This window comes from Labeo rohita, chromosome 13 (assembly GCF_022985175.1).
Source record: "Labeo rohita strain BAU-BD-2019 chromosome 13, IGBB_LRoh.1.0, whole genome shotgun sequence".
Lineage (NCBI taxonomy): Eukaryota > Metazoa > Chordata > Actinopteri > Cypriniformes > Cyprinidae > Labeo > Labeo rohita.
This window is the reverse complement of record NC_066881.1, coordinates 16,722,783-16,746,153: the sequence shown is the minus strand read 5'-3', so window position 1 is coordinate 16,746,153 and position 23,371 is coordinate 16,722,783. Positions and strand designations below refer to the sequence as shown.

Genomic DNA, 23,371 nt, shown 5'->3' with positions numbered 1-23,371 from the left:
TTTAATAAGTTAACATGTAATTTATTGCTCTGAGTTTTCAGCAGCCATTACTCCAGTCTTCAGTGTCACATGAGCCTTCAGAAATCATTCTGATATGCTGATTTGGTGCTCATAAATAAATAAATAAACAAACTTTATTACTGTCAATGTTGAATAGTTGTGCTTATTTATTCAGCATTAATTTGAAATCTTTTGTATCATAGAAGTATTACTATTATTTTAAAGGTGGCATATCATGAAAAATCTGACTTTTTCTGTGTTTAAGTGGTATAATTGGGTCCCCAGTGCATCTACCAACCCAGAAAACTTTGTTTTGGTAAGCCTCTTTCTGCAAGCATGTGAAAAAATATGCACGTCACATTTCGCTTCCCCGTGACGTAGTAAAGGGATTTTATTATAATATTACTGTCCCTTAATCTCCACGTTTCCACCCACGGCACCATCATTTTGTTTTCGCAAGCGACAACGGTGTACCAGATCTAACACCATGGCCAAAGTTCGGGCAAAGCACGCTAACTGATTTGGCGCTGGCTGCACAGACAAGCACAGAACACTATTTCTGAGTCCCAGCCTCAGAGGAGACAAGAGAACAGTGGATTTATTGATTTATTTACTGTATATTATGCCGCTACCACATAGATCTAATATAAACGTGATTTCTTTGCCAGCTGTTTACCTTCACAGACATAACTGTTTTTGTAACTCCTGTGCATTTTTAACAAACTTGTGTATATTTGACAGTTTAAACGCAATAAGACATAAAAGAGAACTCACGTTTGTTTAAAACTCTTATGCCGTGATGCCGCAATCCTATATCAAATGTTCAAACTAATATGGTTTAAAACGGATGATTTCAGCGTGATAGACATGATAATCAAAGCCAAACAGATGTTTTTTGACAGAATATCTGAGGTAACAGCTGTAAAGTCACAGCTCTATTCTGGAAAAGGGGGGAGGGGAGCAGCAGCTCATTTACATTTAAAGAGACATGCACAAAAACAGCATGTTTTTGCTTCCACTCAAAATAGGCATTTTTAAAATTATATAATAAATGATCTGTGGGGTATTTAAAGCTGAAACTTCACATACTTATTATGGGGACACCTGAGAGTTCTATTACATATTGTAAACTGTAAATTGTGTACTGGCATAGTAAAAAAAGCAGAAGCAGACAAACTAAGCCACTTGTTTTTTTTTTAAATTAATGTGGATTTGGAAAATGCATTATCTGAAACCAGCAGCGTACTCTGAGTTTCTAGCCAGTTCCAACATATTAAACATTCAATTTTGTAAGGCTGATCTCCAATGTATATATTTAATCATATGCATAACTTTATAATCTCTTTTGCAATAAACATGAACACATTTATGCATGCAGGAGAGCACTAGAGTTCAGTATTGGCTGGTGTACTCATCTCATCTTGGCTTCCAGCTCACTATCCCTCTCAAGGAATCCAACTCTATGAACTTACTGGAACAAGGAATTTCTTAATCTCCTCCAGGGCATGGCTCATGCGGGAATAGGCTTCTCCAGGTGGTGCGAAAACTTCAATTAAAACATGAAGATCGTTGCTCAAATGGGCGTATTTCGCCTCTCCACTTTTCCTCAGCTCTTCCTCCTAGAGATGGAAAAAATATCAGTCAGGATCTCTGTGTGAAGAATGAATCATCTCATTAAAGAATTAAACAAATAGTACTTCAGCATATTTTGAACTGAGAGTGAACTGGAAAGGCATTAAAGGGATAGTTCACCCAAAAATAAATTCGGTTTTCATTTACTCACCCTCACGTGGGACGTTTTTCAAATTATCTTTTTGTCCCACATAGAAAGGAAGTCAAACAGGTACAACATGAAGATGACAGAAGAAGAATTTTTAGTTCTACTTTTACTATCCCTTTAAGAAAAAAAACTCTTTTTAAGGTGATAATGTTTTTTGAATGTATTGACAAGATGTCACAAAAATTACTTTTTTAGCTCACATTTTATAATAATTCTCATAACAGCATGGGAAAATTGTGAACAATGGAACCTATCAACACCCTTACTCTGTAACATAGATAATGGGTATGTAGATAATGCAAATCATTATGCTTAAATCTGCCCAAGGGGTTTTTGTCAGAAATAAATTGACACTTTCACCTTTCTGATTAAATCCTGCCATCGGAAGAGCAGAAAAGGGTGATATTTCACAGAAGTATTCAGTTTCTCAATTCTCTCTGATTGCTAAAGGTGTTCTGTGGCTCTTCAAAAAACTTCAAACTTCACAAAGCTTGTAATTACGGCAGTCAACATTTCTGTCTAATGTTGATTACCGTTCAGCCGTGGCTTCTTCTTAAAGACAGGAGGGCTTTGATGTAGGGGCCATTCAGAGATGTCTGATCACTGATGCAGGCCCTTGTAGCCCCTTCAGCTTTAATAAACACTTACCGATGCCATCTTTCTATCATGTCAAAGTGACCCAAGCACTTTTTCCGTCACGCTTTGCATGGACGAAAGGTCAGGAGACACTTAAGCTTTCACAACATTTCTGAGAGGCATAATCATATTTTGTGGGGCTCCGTATACACGCGCTGACGAATTGTGAAGATGACATGGCTCAAACACAAATATATATACGTGTAGGTGTGGATGCTGTGGGTGTTTCCAGATTGACTTAAAAACGGACAGACAAAAGGGGAAGCAGGAGACGGTGAAAAGTCTACCGTCTCATTTACAGTCCTCCGGAAAACCGTTCGTCAGATGACATTTGTTCTGTTTCAAGGCTGAAAGCTTTAACTTTCCTTTCATGTCAATCCATGAAGAAAATGTTCTGTTGTTTCAAAAGGTAGGTCTGTCTCCCAGGATGCATTTCAAAAGGCACTCAAGTAAGCATGTCTAAGCACAGCAGAATCCTCTTCAAATGTGACAAAATGAAGGGTTCCTCAAATTTATTCCCAGTAAAGTACAAATAGTGAATCTGACACTTATAAGCCTGACAGTTATCCAGTGCCCCCATGGAGTTAAAGAGCTCAGTTTTGAAACATTCAAACAAAAGCTTACGAAGCCAAATAAAATCTACTCCTGAAACAGCACTGTGGGTCATAATAAACACTACGTTTATTTTCATTCCATAAAAATTAAAGATATGAGTTACATATTTCTGCTGTAACATTTGTGGCTGTCCCCAGATTGAGATTTGCGCTACACGGATTGTCTTTTTGCCATTGTGGTGAATGTAATTTCCTGAAATGCCATTTTTGATTCAGTCAATTTGCTGCCCTCAGACACAAGCTGTTCATTTACTTGCCCGGGGAATCATTCGAAATGCAATATTCTTTGCTTTGCTGATCCTTGGATGTAGAGAGTCTGTTATTTGAAGACCTCAGTAGGAATTTTAGATACGGCAGACAAGTCTATAAAGATGCTTGGCAGACTCTTAATTTCACATGTATAACAAACCTGTACCAGCTCAAGGTGACTCTTTATAATGGAATATGTTTGCATTAATGATTGCCTTTGGGATTTAAAACAATCCAACAGGCTGTGGTTTGAGTTCTGCCATAAATTTAAATAGATTTCAGAGCATGGTTCATGTACATTGTTAAAAGGGATTCTGGTGAACAGTGTGTTTATAAAACTTTCTCCTTGTGGAAACTCCCCACACGGCTATTTGGAATCAAACCATGCATATTCCGGTCTCATTTTCTTCTTTTGGACACCTTTTTAACATGTAACAGTGTAAGACAATAAAACAATAACAAGACATTGGTCTTGTTTGGTTCTGTGAAATGATTGCAACGAAGACAAGATTTTAGTCAAAAATATGCATAATATGTTTAAATTAAAGTCTGAGGGGGAATTCATTAAGAAAGGATTATAGCCCTAAAAGCATTTGTATTTGCATGCTATCTGCATTGCTTAAACACAAATTATGTAAATTAGGTAATGGTAAAACTGGGGCTGTGTGCATGACGTGATCTGCAGTGCAGTTTGCAAAATGCTGATACAGTGGCACGCGAAAGTTTGGGAACCCCTTGCAGAATCTGTGAAAATGTGAATAAGTTTAACAAAAGAAGAGAGATCATACTAAATGCATGTCATTTTTTTATTTAACACTGAACTGAGTAAGATATTTTACATAAAATATGTTTACATATAGTCCACAAGACAAAAAAAATAGCTGAAATTATTAAAATAACCCCTTCAGAAGTCTGGGAACCCTTGGTTCTTAATACTGTGTGTGGTTACCTGGAAGATCCACAGTGTTTTTGTGTTTTACGATAGTTGTTCATGAGTCCCTTGTTTGTTCTGAACAGTTCAACTGAGCACTGTTCTTCAGAAAAATCCTCAAGGTCCTGCGGATTCTTCAGTTTTCCAGCATCTTTTGCATATTTGGACCCTTTCAGGCAGCAACTGTATGATTTTGAGAGCCATCTTTTCACACTGAGGAAAATTGTGGGACTCAAACACGACTATTAAAAAAGATTCAAACATTCACTGATGCTCCAGAAGGAAACACAATGCATTAAGACCCGGGGGTGAAAACTTTTGAACAGAATGAAGATGTCCAAACGTTTCTTATTTTGTTAAAATTCCTTTTTTTTATTAGTACTGCCCTTCTGAAGCAACAGAAGAGACTTGCATGTTCATCTTCAAATTCAAAAAGTTTTCACCCCCGGCACTCAATGCATCATGTTTCCTTCTGGAGCATCAGTGAATGTTTGAACCTTTTTTAAAAGTTGTGTTTGAGTCCCTCAGTTGTCCTCATGTGAAAAGATGGATCTCAAAATCATACAATCACTGCAGGAAAGGGTTCAAATATGCAAAAGGTGCTGGAAAATTGAAGAATTACCTAATTATGTAAATTAGGTAATGGTGAAATTGGGGCTGTGTGCATGACATGATCTGCACAGTGCAGTTTGCAAAATGCTGATACAGTGGCATGTAAAAGTTTGGGAACCCCTTGCAGAATCTGTGAAAATGTGAATCATTTCAACAAAATAAGAGAGAGAGAGATCACACAAAATGCATGATATTTTTTATTTAATACTGTACTGAGTAAGATATTTTACATAAAAGATGTTTACATATAGTCCACAAGACCAAAAAATAGCTGAAATTATTAAAATAACCCCCTTCAAAAGTTTGGGAACCCTTGGTTCTTGGTTGTTCATGGGTCCCTTGTTTGTCCTGAACAGTTAAACTGAGCACTGTTCTTCAGAAAAATCCTCCAGGTCCTGCAGATTCTTCAGTTTTCCAGCATCTTTTGCATATTTGGACACTTTCCAGCAGTGACTATAATTTTGAGATCCATCTTTTCACACTGAGGACAATTGAGGGACTCAAACACAACTATTAAAAAAGATTTAAACATTCACTGATGCTCCAGAAGGAAACACAATGCATTAAGACCCGGGGGGTGAACACTTTTGAACATACGAAGATGTCCAACCTTTTCTTATTTTGTTGAAATAGCTTTTTTTTTTCTTTAGTACTTGCTCTTCTGAAGCAACAGAAGATACTTCCATGTTTTCCGGAAGACAATTTAAGTACAATTTACCTTGATCTTCAAATTTAAAAAGTTTTCACCCCCTGGCACTCAATGCATCATGTTTCCTTCTGGAGCATCAGTGAATGTTTGAATATTTTTTAATAGTTGTGTTTGAGTCCTCAGTGTGAAAAGATGGAAAGGGTTCAAATATGCAAAAGATGCTGGAAAACTGAATCTGCAGAACCTGGAGGATTTTTCAGAAGAACACTACTCAGTTTAACTGTTCAGAACAGACAAGGGACTCATGAACAACTATCACAAAACCAAAAAAACAGTCGTAGATCATCCAGGTAAACACACACAGTATTAAGAAAACGTAATACAAACTTTTGAAGAGGATTTTTTTTGTCTTGTGGTCTATATGTAAACATCTCGGACAGTACTAAACATTGTATGATCTCTCTTATTTTGTTAAAATTATTCACAGATTCTGCAAAGGGTTCCCAAAGTTTTGCATACCACTGTATATAAATGGACGCAAGGCCTCATGTACACAAACACAAATGTATGTATGTAGGTGGCTTGTAAAACCCAAAATGAAAATAAATCTAGTAAAATAATTTCCATTACATACAACAGGGTCATAAATTGTTATAAGTCATCTTATAAGTCATAGACCAACCAATCTGATTTCGTAATACTGCCACATTGATTGATCTGTAGGCAAATCCAGTGCATTTTAAAGAGCTTAATTTATAAAGAAAGGAGGCGTAACAGTACAGCGCTAAACCAGCGCACATACCTGTAGCACCTGGCTAAAATAGATTGCAGGTGGAATGTGAACAAGACATTGGGTTTTGCACTGTGCATTTCATTCGCTTGACTAAATGAGGATAAACAGCTTTTGTGTAAATAATTAATATACACTCTCAGGTAACTGTAAATGCATTGCTGATTGCACAGTTTCTGTTTACTTTGTGGAAATCTTACGATAACAAAGTTTCATTTTCATCATGGTGTCGTTACATCGTTCCAGCTCTAAAATGTTACTGGTTAATCAACATTCAATTGTTGTAAATATGCACACATCAACTGAATGATATAATAATATGCCAAATCTCCATGCTTCACCTGTGCCTAACAACACCCCTTAACTGTGGTAAAATCTCTTTAGAACACAGCCTCGCTTTGCTCATTGCTTCAATCTGTTTTATACACCACATGAAAGAAAACTAATATTTGCTTGATATGAATGTTTTTCATTAAATGGAGTTACATTCAGTAATATTACATTAAAATGAACATTTTATTGAGCTGGGGAATTCAGGATGGCCTATTATGAGATGACAGGAGCAGCAAACCGAGAAATATTACATTTGGAATGATTCTCTGGCTATGTAAATGACCAGAATGTCTCTTAGGGCAGCTGTTTGGCTGAATCACAAAATGCCATTTCTAAACATTACACTCACCACAACTCAGTCCAAAGCACATATTTAAATCAGATCCACTGAGAAAGATCCATACTGTGAATAGTCACAACAGCTCCTACTATTTACAACATGGAGATATTGTTGATTCTACAAATACTGACAAAAAAAAAAAAAAAAAAAAACAGGTCTGTTAGGTTGCCAGGCTTTACTTTCAGCCAAATTTCACAGTCAGTGCTATCTATTTGTGATATTGTTTGCGTTATATATTTCTCTTTTTAAAAATGTATACAACATCAGTAATGCTAAAAACAGCAGTTCCTCCTCTATCTGGGGGCATAAAGTGCAGGTAATGATCTTCAGTCTTAGCGTCATCTCACACTTTGCTCTGTCAGCCACTGCTGATGCTTGTTAGACTCACAGAAATGAAAGGTTTACAGGATTTAAGGGATAAAGTACTCCACTCTGAAATAAATGTAGTGTGCATAATATGTACAAGCTTATGGAAGCCCATTTCCTTCACATAAGAAAAATAAATAATGCTATGGTAAATCATAATTCTAATATAAAAAGTCCAAAATAATAATTGTAAGATAAAAAGGTTGAAATTATGACATACTAAATCATAATTATGACTCATAATTATAATTTAGTATGTCACAATTTCAACTTGTTTATCTTGCAGTTTTGACTTCTCATAATTTGGACTTTTAATATCATAATTATGATTTACCAAAGCATAAAACTAGTTAGCATTAACTAGTTAAAAAGTTGAAACTGGCATAAAAAGTCATAATTGACAAAAAAAAGAAAATGACCGCATTATTCAGTATGTCATTTCAGTATTTCTAATCTCATAATTATGACTTCGTATCCAAAATCCATAAAAACTTAATTACAGCATAGAAAGTTATGGTAAATCATAAATGTGGTATAAAAAGTCCAAATTATGAGATAAGTCATAATTTTAAGATAAAAAGGTTGAAATTATGACATACTAAATCATAATTATGGTTCATAATTACAATTTAGTATGTCATAATTTCAACTTTTTAGCCATGATTTTTTTACTTTTTAACTAATAATTATGCCTTAGTTGAAACTGGCATAAACAAGTTTAAACTGGCATAAAAAGTCACAATTTAAAAAAAATGACTACATTATTTAGTATGTCATTTCAGTTTTTCTAATCTCATAATTATGACTTTGTATCCAAAATCTACAAAAACAAAACAAAAACAAAAATAATTATAATTTAGTATGTCGTAATTTCATTTTAATCTTACAGTTCTGACTTATCATTATGTGGACTTTTTTTTTAATCATAATTATGATTTACCAGTGCATGTTTTTGTTTGACTTTCTAACTAATAATTATGACTTTTTATCTCATAATTTATTGAAATTGGCCTAAAAAGTCATAAATGACAAAAAAAAAAAAAAATTACTGCACAACTTTTTCTGAATTCATAAGTATGACTTTATATCCAAAATTTATTAAAAAAAAAACGTAATTATAGCACAAACACGTTTTTCAAATTCTGAATACTAACTCATAAAAAGTTGAAATAATGAACTAAAAGGTCACAACTGTGAAAAAAAGTCAACATTTTATGTCATAATTGAGACTAAATTCACAATTATGATTTAGCATGACATAACTACCCTTTAACTTATATATTATGTCATACAAAACACTTATGTCATACAAAACATTTTTTTTTCTTTTGTGGCAGAAACAGACTTTCATAGAATTATTACGAAAATCAACAAATGATTTAAACAAATGCAGGTAATTTGCTTTAGTCATGAGCAGTCAGTTTAGATATTTAATATCCAAAAATATGCGGGCACAATTATGACATTTATGGTTACAAACAAATCAATGTCTAACATAATAATACTCAAAGCATTTATGAAAAATATTACTTTTTACAAAGTACATGGGAGAATAAAAAAAAGAAATTGTTGCCAGTCATCTTACCTTGCCTTTATCCCTCATTGAACCCTTGCCGAGGATGGACATCTTTGCTCCTGTTTCCTCTTGTAATCTTTTCATGGAATTGCCCCTGGGCCCCAGCAGTTTCCCAACAAAATTAAACTGTAATAGAGGAGAGAAAAAGCAATACGGTTGGTCTCTCACACTGCCTGCTTCCTAGACAGTAGTTGCCTCCGTTAGCTCACAGTCAATAAAAAACATTCAAAAGTACGTTGGTTTTTCTCATCATGCACAGAAACAGTTACAGTGAGAGAATGAAAAATTCTTCCTGGGTACAAAATGAAATCTGTGGCAGTCGTCGATCATTTTTAGGTTCAAGTTTTTCAGATGCGATCAAGAAAGATGTGAGAGTCTACACCTGTTTCTGCAGGGCACTGCAGCCACTCATGTGTCTAATCGATGTTTGGGGTCAGTGGTTGGGCTCCGCTGCTTTCAGAGATATTATAACATGTACCAAATGCCAAAAGGGATCTTCAAAACGATCCAGAAGTCCATGCTTGAATGAGGCATAACATAATGAGTTCATTTCCAATGGGGATTCAAGTAATACTACCCAGATGATGAGCTATCCAGCAACCGCCTTGGGGCAGCAACTAACATTTCAGTCACACAGCAGATCAGCGGTCATTGAGAACACTTGGCCTTCACTGTTTTTTCACCCTCTATCTCTGCTGGTTTACTCACATCTGCGCATCACACAACTGTATCTTCAAGGAATTTCTTGCAATCTGATTTGGGCTGCTGAGTACTGTTTAATGCCCATGATAACAACAAATCTTAAATAGTCAATAAATGCTGCCATTGTAAGAAAAAGTGCCCTTGTATAAAATGGCGCATCAGATTCCCTTTATAACAGTGTCACTTCATCACTGTCTGCTCATGTTCAGTCTTCATCACTTTCTTTGATGTATTGCCACAATTCCCTTTGCCAGAAGCCTCTCTAAATTTACTTTAGATGTAATATGTTTTTGAGAAACCTTTCAAAAAAACATTTTGTATGATCTTTACACAGGACAATAAAACAGAAAAAGAAAGTGATGTTTCGGATATTGAGTACGCACCTATACGGGCGAATGTGCATGGTTGTTTTACTGAGCAAACTGCAAACACACACACTCGTATAGTGTTTTCACGACACATCATTAATCGGCCATATTGGCGGCACTGAATGTAAACAATTCCACTGAACTGAACAAAACTCGCATATTTTGCTGATTATTGCTGCTGAAAATGGTCCATTATTGTCATGTTTTGGGCTGTACTAATCGGTCAGAACCTTCGGGAAAAACTTTGGAGTACTATAGACTGCCAAAAGTTTTAACAAATCACAGAGAAGAGTGCAAAAAACTGGATTGTAACCGTACAATCCATGCTGTTGTTTACATCCGAGTATATCCAATATGGCCGCACATCCGGGTAACTGACCGAACCATGACGTAAGCGCAAACCTTCTATAGGCCTGGAAAGTAATTTGTTTTATTACTCCTATGAGTCTCGCTTGTGGACTTTCTTCTTGAGAGCACCCTCCAGTGTTGCATATGAATGAAACAAATCACACGTGAGAGTATAACGCTCCATAAAGGGTCTGGCGCTGGATTTTTATGTCTCATATTATCGTATTTTTAAATATCACCAATATTGTGACACCCCTAATTAAAGGGATAGTTCACCCAAAAAATAAAAATTTGATGTTTATCTGTTAACCCTTAGGGCATCCAATATGTAGATGACTTTGTTTCTGCAGTTGAACACAAACAAAGATTTTTAACTCAAACCGTTGCAGTCTGTCAATGGGACCCACGGCTTTGAGAGTCAAAAAAACATACACAGACAAAACCAAATTAAACCCTGCGGCTCGTACATTGAGGTGTTAAGATACAAAACTTAAGTCGAAAATCAGTCTATGCAAGAAACTGAACAGTATTTATACAATTTTTTACATTAATCCACTGCAATGTCCAACTGTCCTGAGCACGTTCACAACAGCCAGAGCGTGATGTGTCAGCGTGCTCTGGCATATACAAGAGCAAGCAACCATAACTTCAGTCGATCAGGCTAAAAAGTTGGGAGTCGGTGAAAAGTCAACACTCCCGGATGAGTTAGCGCAAGCAAACATAATCTTTTAGTTTTTAATTGATTGCAACAGTCAGGATAAGCACAAGTAATTACCATTTTGAGTAGCCGCCACGATCTCTGCACTGTGTAAACAATAAGTGACATATACGCATGATAGATCGCTTCCGCGCATGTGTCTACTATGTCAGAGCACGTTGACGCATCACGTTTCGGCTGTTGTAAACGTGCTCAGGACAGCTGGACACTGGTGGATCAGAGGTAAAAAATGATATAAATACTGTTCAGTTTCCTGCACAGACCGATTGTTACGTGTCTTAACACCTCAATGTATCATTGAGGTGTTAAGCTGCAGGGTTTAATTTGGTTTTGTCTGTGTATGTTCTTTTGACCCTCAAAGCCGTGGATCCCATTGACAGCCATTACATGACTGACAGACTGCAACAGTTTGAGTTAAAATCTTTGTTTGTGTTCTACTGAAGAAACAAAGTCACCTACATCTTGGATGCCCTAAGGGTTAACAGATAAACATCAAATTTTCATTTTTGGGTGAACTATCCCTTTAACACGATAACTATATTTTATTATTTAAATATCACAATGATCGTATATCACGACACTATATCTAGTCCCCATTGTGACAATCCAACTATAACATTCACAGTGTGAACAGTGTGTACAGTGTAAAGTTGCATCATTTTAGCGATATGGCTGTTCACTACAGTATTTGTTTATTTCCAGCCCAGTGAGCCAGACATTACTAAGAAAAGTGAATTTGTCCTTCAAATGTTTGCAAAGGTTAGCTGATATGTGGCGGCCAAAACGAAACAGTTGGCTATAACACATGTTGACGTACCCTGCCTAGCACATGGCTGGAAACTCCTCAACACATGCTCTTCCCAGTCAGGCTGTAGATGCAGCTGTAGGGAACTCTAGTTTGCAGAAGAACCGTCACCAAATTTGGCCGGAGCCACAAAGCAAATGCAAAGCGTTTCAGGTGAAAGGGTGAGGTGTGGGTAGGGCAGTATATTTAGCAACACTGCAGCACTGCGCCAAAGCGTCATGACCAACTCTCTCGGAGCGGGTGAGCTGGAGGTGTGCCGTTTGCATTGCCTCTGACGGGGTGTGTATGACAGGAATACTCTGCAGCTGGCTGGGTGCCTCGGAGCAGATGGTTGCCTCAGCTACAGTGTGAAGATGCTCACTGGGCGGCTGCAGTGGAGTGGCCTGTTTTCATTAAGCTAATGAATGTCTGGAGCCGCTCTCCTGCTCCACGGTGGGCAATTTAAGCTTTATTAGGGGGCACAGTTCAGCGCTGGATGAGGTTTGAAGCGATGCAAGCTGTCCCTCGCAGTCCCCGGCAGAGGCAGGCCGCAGAATGATGGGCATTATGCAGCACTGACAGGCTGAGGATGATAAACCTGACAACCGGAGGCATAAGTGTCAAACCGCATTGGCTTATTATGAGCAAATGGGACTTCTAAGAAAGCGTGCGCAGTGTGCTGTTGTGATGGAGAGTAGATCGCTAACCCACACTTCTAGAGCCTGGATCAGTGTGTACGTCTGAAAACACAGCCAAAATCCTGGAAAAACATTCGCTGTTGTGTTTATTGATAACTAAAGAAGCTCGGATGGCTATTCTCTGTGCTGTCATGCAGAATCACTTATTTTCAGAGCGCGCAGTGACTTCAGAGTGTGTGTGTGGCTGGCTGAACAAATGACTTTTCACACATGAGTCCCTTTGACAGGGACCTTCACCTGCGCTCGGTGCTCTCTGATGTGCATTACATTGATTTCTCTGTCAAAATCTTTTCAGAAGTCATTCAAGCCACTCAGACCACTAAGCTCTTGATCAGTTTCATATTGGCACGATCACCAGACACATTTTACTATCATCACATACTGACAGTCGTCCTGTTGGAGGCATTTCTGTCGATTTGTCCAACAGGCTGTAACTACACAATCAGCAGACAAAAAGCTTCTTTATTCACTGAGGGCCATGCAATATTTATTATTTTATTAGTTGTGTATTTATGAATGTATGTATTTACTAAGAAACACATATAAACACTAATATTTCATTACTCTGCAAAAGTGAAGATGAATTTGGATGTTACTATTTTTTCTCAGTGCCATTATTCTTACCATTAAATATATTGCTATTTATTACAATATTATTATTATCATTAATGAGGAAGGAAATACGTTCCACATGTTTGTCAGACCTTGAGAATGACTGTAAACATAACTTGTTTGTTCATAATTAAACTCCACATAGTATGCCACTTTTTAATTTATGGCCCAATGAAATCCCTTTTATTTTTCCCAAAATTTTCCCTAATTCTGTGTTTTCCACTGTATTTTTTTCTGGATTCTGTGTTTTATGATTAAATACAAATTTACCATCAAAATTTGTGAAATTAATAAATAAAAATTTAACAACTGAATCATTTTTTTTAAAAATGAAAATATAACAGTTTACAGCAAAATATTGGATTTTATTTTTTTGTGAAATAAGATAAACAACAGAAATGCATTAATTAAAGCTCAAAAGGTTTATAAAAAAAAAAAGTAATTTTCTAGCCAATGCACATATGCAGTTATAAGCACGAGTCTCAGGTTCTATGTGAATGGCTGCAGCCGCTGCAGTGACGCAATGACTTTACCAAGCAGCGATTGGCTCTTTCATTTAGAAGGCAAGGCATATTTCACCATATTACATAAGTCTTTGTATATCTATGGTGTCAAAAATGTTTGAGTTTTTGTCACTTATTCACACAAAAACATGCAGAACGTGCAGACTTAGTGAAATGCACTGACATTAATTTCTGCTGTGTGATTAATTGATATTGAGTAAAAATGCTTAAAGCTTATCATCGGTATTAACATAAATTTTTAATGCGATCTTAATACAATATTTAGGTTACCATAGACATGAATGTTAATGCCAATGCATAACTCTCTCCAGGTAATTATAGACTTCCTTTTTGTGGGAAATTAAATCTGTGAGGTCATCAAGTGTCTAACGTAATTCTTCGATGTTGGGTTTCAATAATTTTGGATCTTAAAAATGTGTCACAGAGCAAATAAGGTTGAGAATCCCTGCACTAAGACCAGCTTTACTTGTTAATTTAAACTTCCTCAGAAAGAGTCTTAAGAGTTTAAAATCTGTCTCATACTCTCTAATGCATTGTGTGCTTAATTCTGAATTTCATTCTGTGGTGCACCAAGAGTGCTGTTCTAGAACACTTCTCTTCAGCTTCATCTCAACGGATTTGATAGAAATTGCTCCTCTATACGTATATCGAAGTCTTTGATTATTTTGTGTTTCATTCTTCAGTATAAAAGGTGCATGTTCGTATCTGTTGTGAAATAAATAGAATATACTAATCTATTTTTGGTGCATCTTATCACATCATCAAAAAATTGGAACAGGAGATCTTGAGGGACACAGGCACAATTTCACTCTGCTGCCAATTTACAATAACTGAATGCGAACTACATGTTAATCTAAAGAGACGTTAAGCACAAGACACATGCTAACTTGTGTTGTTTGTGGATTTGGGCTTCAGACTGTGCCAATTAAACCTGGAACTACAGACTCTGCAGAAAGAGCTACAACAGCTATAGTCTGCATCTTACACTGTATAAATGACTATGAAGTCTAGGGCCAATAAACAACTTCTAAATATCCTCAAGGCTGTTTCAGCAAAAATGGCACAAAACTCCTCAGGCTTCACAACAGAATGTGCTGCCAGCCAAAGCTGGCGAAGGGAACTCTTAACATAACCGTAAGTGCAGTTAGGCTGTTCGCCTCTGTTTGAGTTGGAGGTTGAAACACAGCACCCTTGCCATAAGCTGTGAAACCAGATAAGATCCACAGATGTGGTTAGATGTCTACTGCCAGTGTAGCCAGCTGTGCTGCTAGCGAGGCCTAGCACTGGCTGATAGCAGGATTATTGCTGGGGACTAGGACTGAGAGAGATGTAATAATGGCCAGGAGAAATGGCTTGGCCGCAGTCAATGGACATGGGCATTAGCAGAGAATGGTTTAAACAGGGGCAGCGCACTATGGTGTTAAATAGAGGCGGGAGTCAAAGGGCCACTGCTGGCTGTTAGTGGAGGCTAATGAGCTAGGAGAAAGAGGGAGAGCTTTGATACTGGCCAGTATTCAACATATATTATTAGCTTTAACATCAAAATAAGATGAAGGGCTTTTGGATAATGACTAATAAGTATATTTTAATATTTATAAAACGTACACTAACTACAAGGTTTGGAGTCAGTAGATTTTTTTAAATGTGATTTTAATTATTTATCATTTTAATTAAGAAATCTTATGCATACCATGTTTGTATTTATTTGATCAAAAACAATAAACAGTAAAACATTTTTTTTATATACATGTATTTTAATGCGATAAAATTTGTGCTGTTTAATATTTTTATGGAAACTGTGATATATTTTTTCAGGATTCTTTTATGAAAAAAAGCCCTGCATTTTTATAACACTGTAAAAGTCTTGACTGTTACATTTGATCAGTTTAATGTGTCCTTGCTGAAAAAAATATGAATATTTGTTTATATATGCCTGATTTTTTTTTACAATATTCAAAATTATGAGCAATATAGAATGAACTTAAAGTAAAATTGTTATGTTAAAGCCTTAAAACCTTGTACATCTCTCAACAGTGGGTTTCAAACTCAGTTTCCACAAACTGGGTTTTCATCCAAAGTTGTGAATTTAACTTGTACGTAAAATTGGAAAATCACATAAAGCATTTGTGAATAACCAAGTTTCCATCCAATGAGTCAAAGAGAACAAAATCATTGCTTTCTGATATACTGGCAATAAATATCACCAAGAAAAGTAGGAGAAGCCACAGAATATAATAATTTTTCATATATAAATTGCAGCTCAGAGCAAGCAGACAAAACACAAATGTGGTCATTGCTTTCGGAGGTGGATGCCTGCTGTTTGGTAACGCAGTCATGTAAGACAGTACTAGAAGGCAATTATACAGAAATGACCATAACAACACTTCAGATGCTGTGCAACAAGATCGATCCACTGGTTAGTCAAGTTATCCTTTTTTGATGCGCATGGAGGAATTTTTTTGCACAAGTCAAAAACTACCTCAAGTGAGCGTAAACAGCAACGCTGTGTTTGTGAGCTCTGATGAATATAATCATAATGAACTTTTATTTATCTGTATTAAATATGTGAGTCACTGTTCTGTGCCATATTCTCTGTCATTATTTCACTGTATGTAGCCTAATGCCAAAATATGAATATTCAAAGTAGTCAGGTTAGTGGGGAAATATATATATATATTTATTATTCCGAATGCACATACTGAAGGGAAATATATTTATAGTAACATTTCAGCAGGTTGAAGATAATTCATGTCAACGCAGATAATATGATTAATTGTTTTTTATTTATTTATTTTTTTAAATCCTAGCCCTAAAATGTAGTAATAATCTGCATTCTCATTAGCAACTGTCTTTATGTAGGTGCGCTGAGTGCTAACCAGAAACTCCCAAGTAGTAATAAGTAGAACGCAGAAGTAGTTGTGCAAGTAAGTATTAACAGACATCTCAAAGCATTTAAAGATCTAATGAGATTCCTAAAATAATAATACATAATAATTTTAATATTTAAGCATACAATATGTCAAATTTAGGGCTGTCAGTTTAAGGCACTAACTTAATTAATTAGTTACGAAAAAAAAAACACGATTAAAGTATTTTAACGCACCTGTACATCATCTTATATTTCATATAGTTGACTTTTGACAAATATGATGCAGGGCAACAACTCCACAAATGCAGTTATGCCCTAAAATCAAAATACAGGTGCAAAAAAATGCCCCTGTATGTGTCTTTTTTGTCTCATATTTACATGCATCACATATCACACAATATCACACGGGCAGCAAGAGCAATATGACAAGAGTGCTGATTTAGTCCCAAACTATCACAAGCTTAAATGTGATTTTATACAACAGTTCAGTAAATAAGAATTTGATACTGTGTTAAATTTTAAACACAGTATTACGTGTTTTTGTTCATTTTTGCAGAGAATATATTTCCCTTGCAGCCATAGCAGAATTGTTGCACGTCTCCAAACAATACAGCGGTGTTTAGTTTCTGAATGAATCAGCGTTTTGAACGAATTGTGTGAACCAATGATTCAAAAGCCCATTTGTAAAGAAAGCCATTTACTTAATTCCTGCCGTTTGAACGAATCGAATAAATAAATGACTCATAACGACATTTACCACCATCTGCTGGCAGATTTAGTTTCTTATTTACAGTATCCTTTCCTTTTTTAAAAAAAAGAGAAAGAAAAATAAAACCATTAAAGGGATAGTTCACCAAAAACTTTCATCGTATGAATAAAACAATACTAAAATGTTTCTCTAATGATCTTCTTTTATGTTTCATAGTTTACGTTACAGCCTAAATGTTTACGTGCAATAAATTCTATGAAGAAATATTTCTTTTTAAAGCTACAATTTGTAATGTCTACTGGATACTTTGTCATTTAACACAAAAATAGCTTTTTTTGCAGTCAAATTTATTTTGCGATTAATTCATCGAAACATCATATAATAATTCGATTTCAAATTTTAATCGACTGACAGCCCTAGTCAGAATGTGTAAAATGGGAAAATGAGATGCACATAAACAGAACGCCCAACAAACATGTGAGACATCAGACTGAGACGTATGTTTCAACATTCTGAATATTGCGTTGAGTGCAGCACTAGGAAAGGTATCAGCCTGAGGAAAAGTTGATGATGGATCCCCTGCATTACAGAACCCATATTGAGCTCTGACACTCTGGGGCTGACAGCACAGATGCAGGGTAAACAAACAGCACATTAAGACCATCTCAGAGTCAGGAGGCTGACAGGTTAAAAGACTGCTACCCATACAGATGAGAGGCATCCTCTTCCCTAGACTACATTTCCCATGTTACTTCAGTGTCAGCTCTTAAAAACGAAATTCTGTCCTGGAAAGGTCAAAAAAACTGGAAAGTCACACATTTACAAGTTTTCCAAGTGCGAAAATATTTGTTTGCTCAAGATTATGGCACCCGCATCACAAATGAATGCCTTTCTGCTGGCTGCTTAGTGAGTGTGTTATCCCATGGGGTGTTGGTCATTTGAAACATACTGGGATAAGCTTTATAAACCGATTAGGAAAGAAGCCATATTCCCATAGGCTCAGTGTTTCTTTCCATGACTTTTCCGTCTCTCTAAATCTTGAAACAACAACTGTGCGCCACAAGAAAACCCACATTATCTGAGCTCATGTTTACAATTATATAAATAACCTTCCTCAAAACAAATAAAAGGTGCCTTAGCAGGCTTTTAATTCATTAAGAAGATACAACTTCCTCGCTGTTGTTGATTTTTTCTTTTTTATTTCTCCCCACTGTGTACTGTTCGATTCTGAATCTGTTCAGCAGCTTATCTATGTTAAACACCTTTGACAAGGTTGGTCGGCCTTTGGGACTAGGGAATTCTTTAACAAGACAACAATTGGATTATCTTTGTGTGCAGAGCTTGCCTACACCTCCATGTAAAGGTCATATAACTGGAGACAGATAAGCCACAATCTTTGGGGACAACAACCACCGGCATTACTATTCAACGGATTAGTTGTGTTTTCACAACTATAAAGGCAAACCTTGTGGTTGATCTGTTTGCGTCTTTTCTTGTGGCTGGTTTTTAATGAAAGGTTTAGGTAAAGCTGGTTGTTTACTACTACAACAGCATTGTGAATACTGAATGCACCACCGCAATGGATTTATAAATATCTTCCAAGATTTTTGCCTAAACACAAATACAATTCTTGCTGTCTAGTGCTTAAAAAATATGTTCTCATGCTTTCATTTCTTGCATGCCTGACTTTCTTTACAGCACTTTAAATGATAAGCAATTTAAAATGACATTAATGGCAGGGTAGGTGACTTGGTTCAAAACATTTTTTGTTTTGCTGGTTGAAAGTCTCTTCACTCTCCTGAAGTTAAGTGGTCTAAATGTATTTATATGTATTTGTATCATCTGTGGAAAGCATATTCCTACCTTCCTGTCAACCTATGTTTTTGCATATCTCTGCACCTTTTTACCCTAAACTTCGCCTTTTTAAAAACCCTTTTTATACACACAGACAAAAGAAAGAGAATTAAATTCAGCACTTTCATTTCCAACATGTGCTCATTCATGGCTGTATATTATTTAATTCAGGCAAAGTTATGTTTATTGGGACCGGACTTGACAAATTATTTTATGTGACTGTAAGTTCATCTCCATTTCTTAGAGCCAAGCTGCATAAACTAGCTACATATCAGGCATTTTTGTATCACATCTAATATGAGCATTAATGGCTGTTATATTAAATAAAATTTACTAATTACAGCAAAGCAAGAAAGTAGGCTATGCTTTAACTTTGCACGTCGCTGTTGTTGGGTGTCCCCTCAGGCGCGCTGCAAGCACGCAATTTTCAAAACACCGACAAGATGGTGATGTTTATCGGTGAACCCGATATTACAAAACCAATAACTGATAATGGTAAAATGCTTAAATATCAGGAAAAATGTTGGTAAATCGATATATCGGTCGATCTCAGGGAACAAAATTCCTCTGTAAATCACTTTAGGGAGTCAAATATCACCTCGTAATGGGAAGGCTAATTTTTGATCAGATTTTTTGATTATTGATTAGAAGGTGCTCCCGAAATTTGCTTCTAAAAAGAAAAGTAAGTGTAGAGCTCTGGTGGAAATATTCTAATATCTGACAGTCTGTCAGCAGTCTTGGGCGGGGCCTGAACAGTAATGACATCGCAAAATCAAAACGGTTGTTTAAGTTTTTTTGGAGATTAAAAAAATATATACTTTACTACTGATATTTTATCAAAGATATTTAAGATATTTGCGGTGCTGTTCCATTTAACCTTGTTTAACAAAATTTCCACCTTCAAGGATTTCTTTATATCATGATTTGACAGTACAGCATAACAATCAGAAAATGGGCTGAAAATATGGGCAACACAGCTACCGCCTCGATTCAGTTGCTGATGATGCAAGTTTTTTTGCACCGCTAGCATGTGCTACCGGACATGTGTTTGTCAAATTAATGTTAGGCCCAGTGGAATCAGGTGAATGATAGCATACTCCACACCATTTTGATTCATCAGTGTGCACTGCACCAAAACAAGCTTAGCGTCTACTACACCTCTAATGAGTCTCTGCACAAACAGATGCACCCATAGGACATTTGCTAAGTCTTAATTAGAATCCACTGACAAATCAGACACCAAGGCAGTCTGGCTACCTTGTAAACTCACACAAACAGTAAGAGTTACAATACGGTGTAAAGCAAGATGTCCCAAATGCTTACGCACACGTCCCAGTTATCCTTTTTTGAATACTGTTGATCAAAATGACACCATCCCCTATGGGAAAAAACCAGACTATCATAAAACAAATTTGCAGCAATGCTCAGATGTGCAGAAATGCCCTTTGATAGATTGCCCATATTCATCTCTTAAATCTAAATACAGTGGTTTCCATGGCGACCGTGTCTTTGACTTTACTAGATGGTGATGCAGGTACCCCATTCATCTCTTGGCCTTCCGTTTGGTCTATATGCGTGACGCTCTCTTGATTTCTATCCGTTCGCACAGGTATCAGAGGTCTGTGTCAGCAGGGACTATATTTTATTGCAAACCACTGACAGTGCTTCTCAGCAAGTTATGGTAAATCAAACAGTTTATTTGCATAGAGGTAACAGACACTGATGAAAAAATGAAAACAGCGTGCTGTTTTGTGATGTCACAATGAAATATATACAGATCTGTGCAAAGAGATCCAAGGAAGAAGAGTTGCAGAGGTAATACAAGCAGGATAAAAATATCCAGTGATTCAACACTTAGTGGACATTGTCCAAAACACATCAACAGTTTTTCAATGCAGTAGCAGAAATTGGATCTCCGACAAGATGTAAGGGAGACCGGGAGCAATTTAACAAACTAAATGTCCTCAGTGATGAAGGATGACACTTATTCAGGATATGCTCAGTGAAGTTCTCTCTCCACCTGAGAGAAAAAAAAGTGTTCATGTTGTGAACTGCACATTTTCCATACACTGTAAAACTCACAAATTAAATGAGTTAATTTCACTTAAACATTACAAAAAGTACATTGCACTTAATAGAGAAAGTTACATGAACTCAATAACAGCAAATTTTGAATACCCAGAATGCTTTGCTTTTTTTCCATTAGAAGTCCGTTAAAGGGGACACTGGATGCCTTTTTTGTTATAATTCTTTAGGATCTTTATGAAATGTTTCCAACATACTTAAGTTCAAATTCCTCAATGGTGGTGTTAAGCAACACCCTTTTTACCTTGTCAAAAACAGCTCTGTTCACAGCAACCCGTTTCTGTGCATGTTATACAGCAGAAGTTATAAAAGGAAAATGTAAAAAATGTTACAACTGTCAAAAGAATGTCCCTGGTTTACCATATTGGCCAGATTTACTAAACAGGGCAATTTAGCACGAGAGCGCAATTCAAAAACAGCTCCGACGGGCGTGGAAATTTCTGCAGGTGATTTACTGACAATGCGCAAATTAAAGAACACAGACACAACATCTAATTTACATATCGAACAACGCAATATATCAAGCACAGCGCAAATTAGCGTAGTCGCAAATAAAGAATGGAGAAATAAAGATGCCACAGTGCTTTAAAAAAAAACAGTGTGTTAAAAAGTCCAAAAAAAGTGGTTGTAAGTGGTTTTAATAGACCTGGTATTGCGTGACTCCTAGTTGAGGGTTCGAATTTTATTTCCTGAAACAAATTAAAAATAACATGGCTTGGCAAACGATATGTTGGATAATGTGTTCTTCTGGCATTCCAAATAAATTAATTCTTGTGGAAAAAATTCTCTCCCTTCTACCACATGCTCTCTTTTCTCTGTGGTGTCTCGTCCTAGCAGTTGGAGCCATTTCAAGCGCAAAATAGTTTAAAGGGGTCATCGGATGCCCATTTTCCACAAGTTGATATGATTCTTTAGAGTCTTAATGTAAAGTCTATAATATACTTTGGTTAAAAATTCTCAATGGTTGTGTAAAACAACACCCTTTTTACCTTTAAAAAATCAGCTCTGCAAAGATCATCCTATTCTGGTCAAGGCTGCTTTAAATGCAAATGAGCTCTGCTCACCCTGCCCCTCTCTTCTCTCCTTAGAGTGATGAGGCTGTTTATTTTAGCCATATTTAGCCGCGTTTAGCCGCTAAACTTGCTAACTAGCACATTATTAGCAAAGGTGATCCCAAAGATTCATAAAAAACCCTTATACTCAATTCTGCTGTAAGTGAAGCTGGATCACGAATGATTCGCGCAAACATAGACGGATATATGAAGAGTTCAGATGCAAAACCAGCTAAATCCATCTGACGTCTTTCTTTAAAAAATGTATTTTTTATCAGGCTCAGATGTATAGGTTTCTATGTAAGTACTGGTACTTCTGATTGGGCTGAGGCTGGGATTTACTGAGTTTAAAGAAAAAGTATTTGATGGATGTATAATGTGTGTCAGGAGTATTCACTCAGTATCATTATTTCATTTTTGACTGAGATGGCTTTTAGCTGGTTTTGCATCTGAACTCTTCATATGTAGATCAGGAGGTGCATTCCCTTCACAAACAAACGTAATCCACTGCATCTTCAGCAGCTCAGATAGCAGGAGTAAATGACGACCACCACATTCATTATTACATCCAGCAACACAACACCTCAGTCGCTCAATTCTTGTCTAACTAATATCCCTGCTCCGGCATCAAAACAGTGGAGGTGGGACTGTTGCAGCTGATCTGAGGTAAGACGCTCATGTCAATCAACTATTGTGGAGGCGGCCTCTGTCGGTGTGACGCCACATGGACAGGCATCTGAGAATGGCTTGATTTGAAAAAGGGGATATTATTTTTACAGATTAAACAAATACCACTGCTTGGATTTTTATCATTATAGGGCAGATCAGGTCCAAAAATAACTGTGTCCATGCGCTAATTCTTCACTGTGCGTCTTTAGTAAATCCTGACAGTACTATTTCAACGCCAAAAAAATGGTTTGAGCTGGCGCTGGTGTGTTTTAAGCAGTGAGATGCTAAATAAATAATGATAGAAAATGATTGACTGATTGATTGATCATGATAGAGCCAAGTTGTATGAGTTGTTATTTGTGTCATAAATTCATAAGTTCATTAAAGGGATTATGGATATTAATAGGCTGCAACTCAAAAACATAGAAAAGAAACCGTATTCTTTAAAAAGAATAAAGTCTTTGTTCTCCAGTCTTCTATAACCTTGCCAATTCAGCAAAGAG

General features: G+C 36.4%; 1 protein-coding gene across 9 annotated transcripts in view; it reads right to left on the bottom strand.

The window, feature by feature from the left end:
- The window catches only part of khdrbs2 (KH domain containing, RNA binding, signal transduction associated 2), an 85,990-nt gene that overhangs the window by 39,281 nt on the left and 23,338 nt on the right, over window positions 1-23,371 (bottom strand). For all 9 annotated transcript variants that reach the window (XM_051126584.1, XM_051126586.1, XM_051126580.1 and 6 more), the window contains exons 3-4: window positions 8,886-9,002; window positions 1,473-1,619 (exon numbers count right to left, since the gene is read on the bottom strand). In XM_051126584.1, coding sequence (XP_050982541.1) covers window positions 1,473-1,619; window positions 8,886-9,002 — 264 coding nt within the window. The remainder of the gene's footprint in view (window positions 1-1,472; window positions 1,620-8,885; window positions 9,003-23,371) is intronic.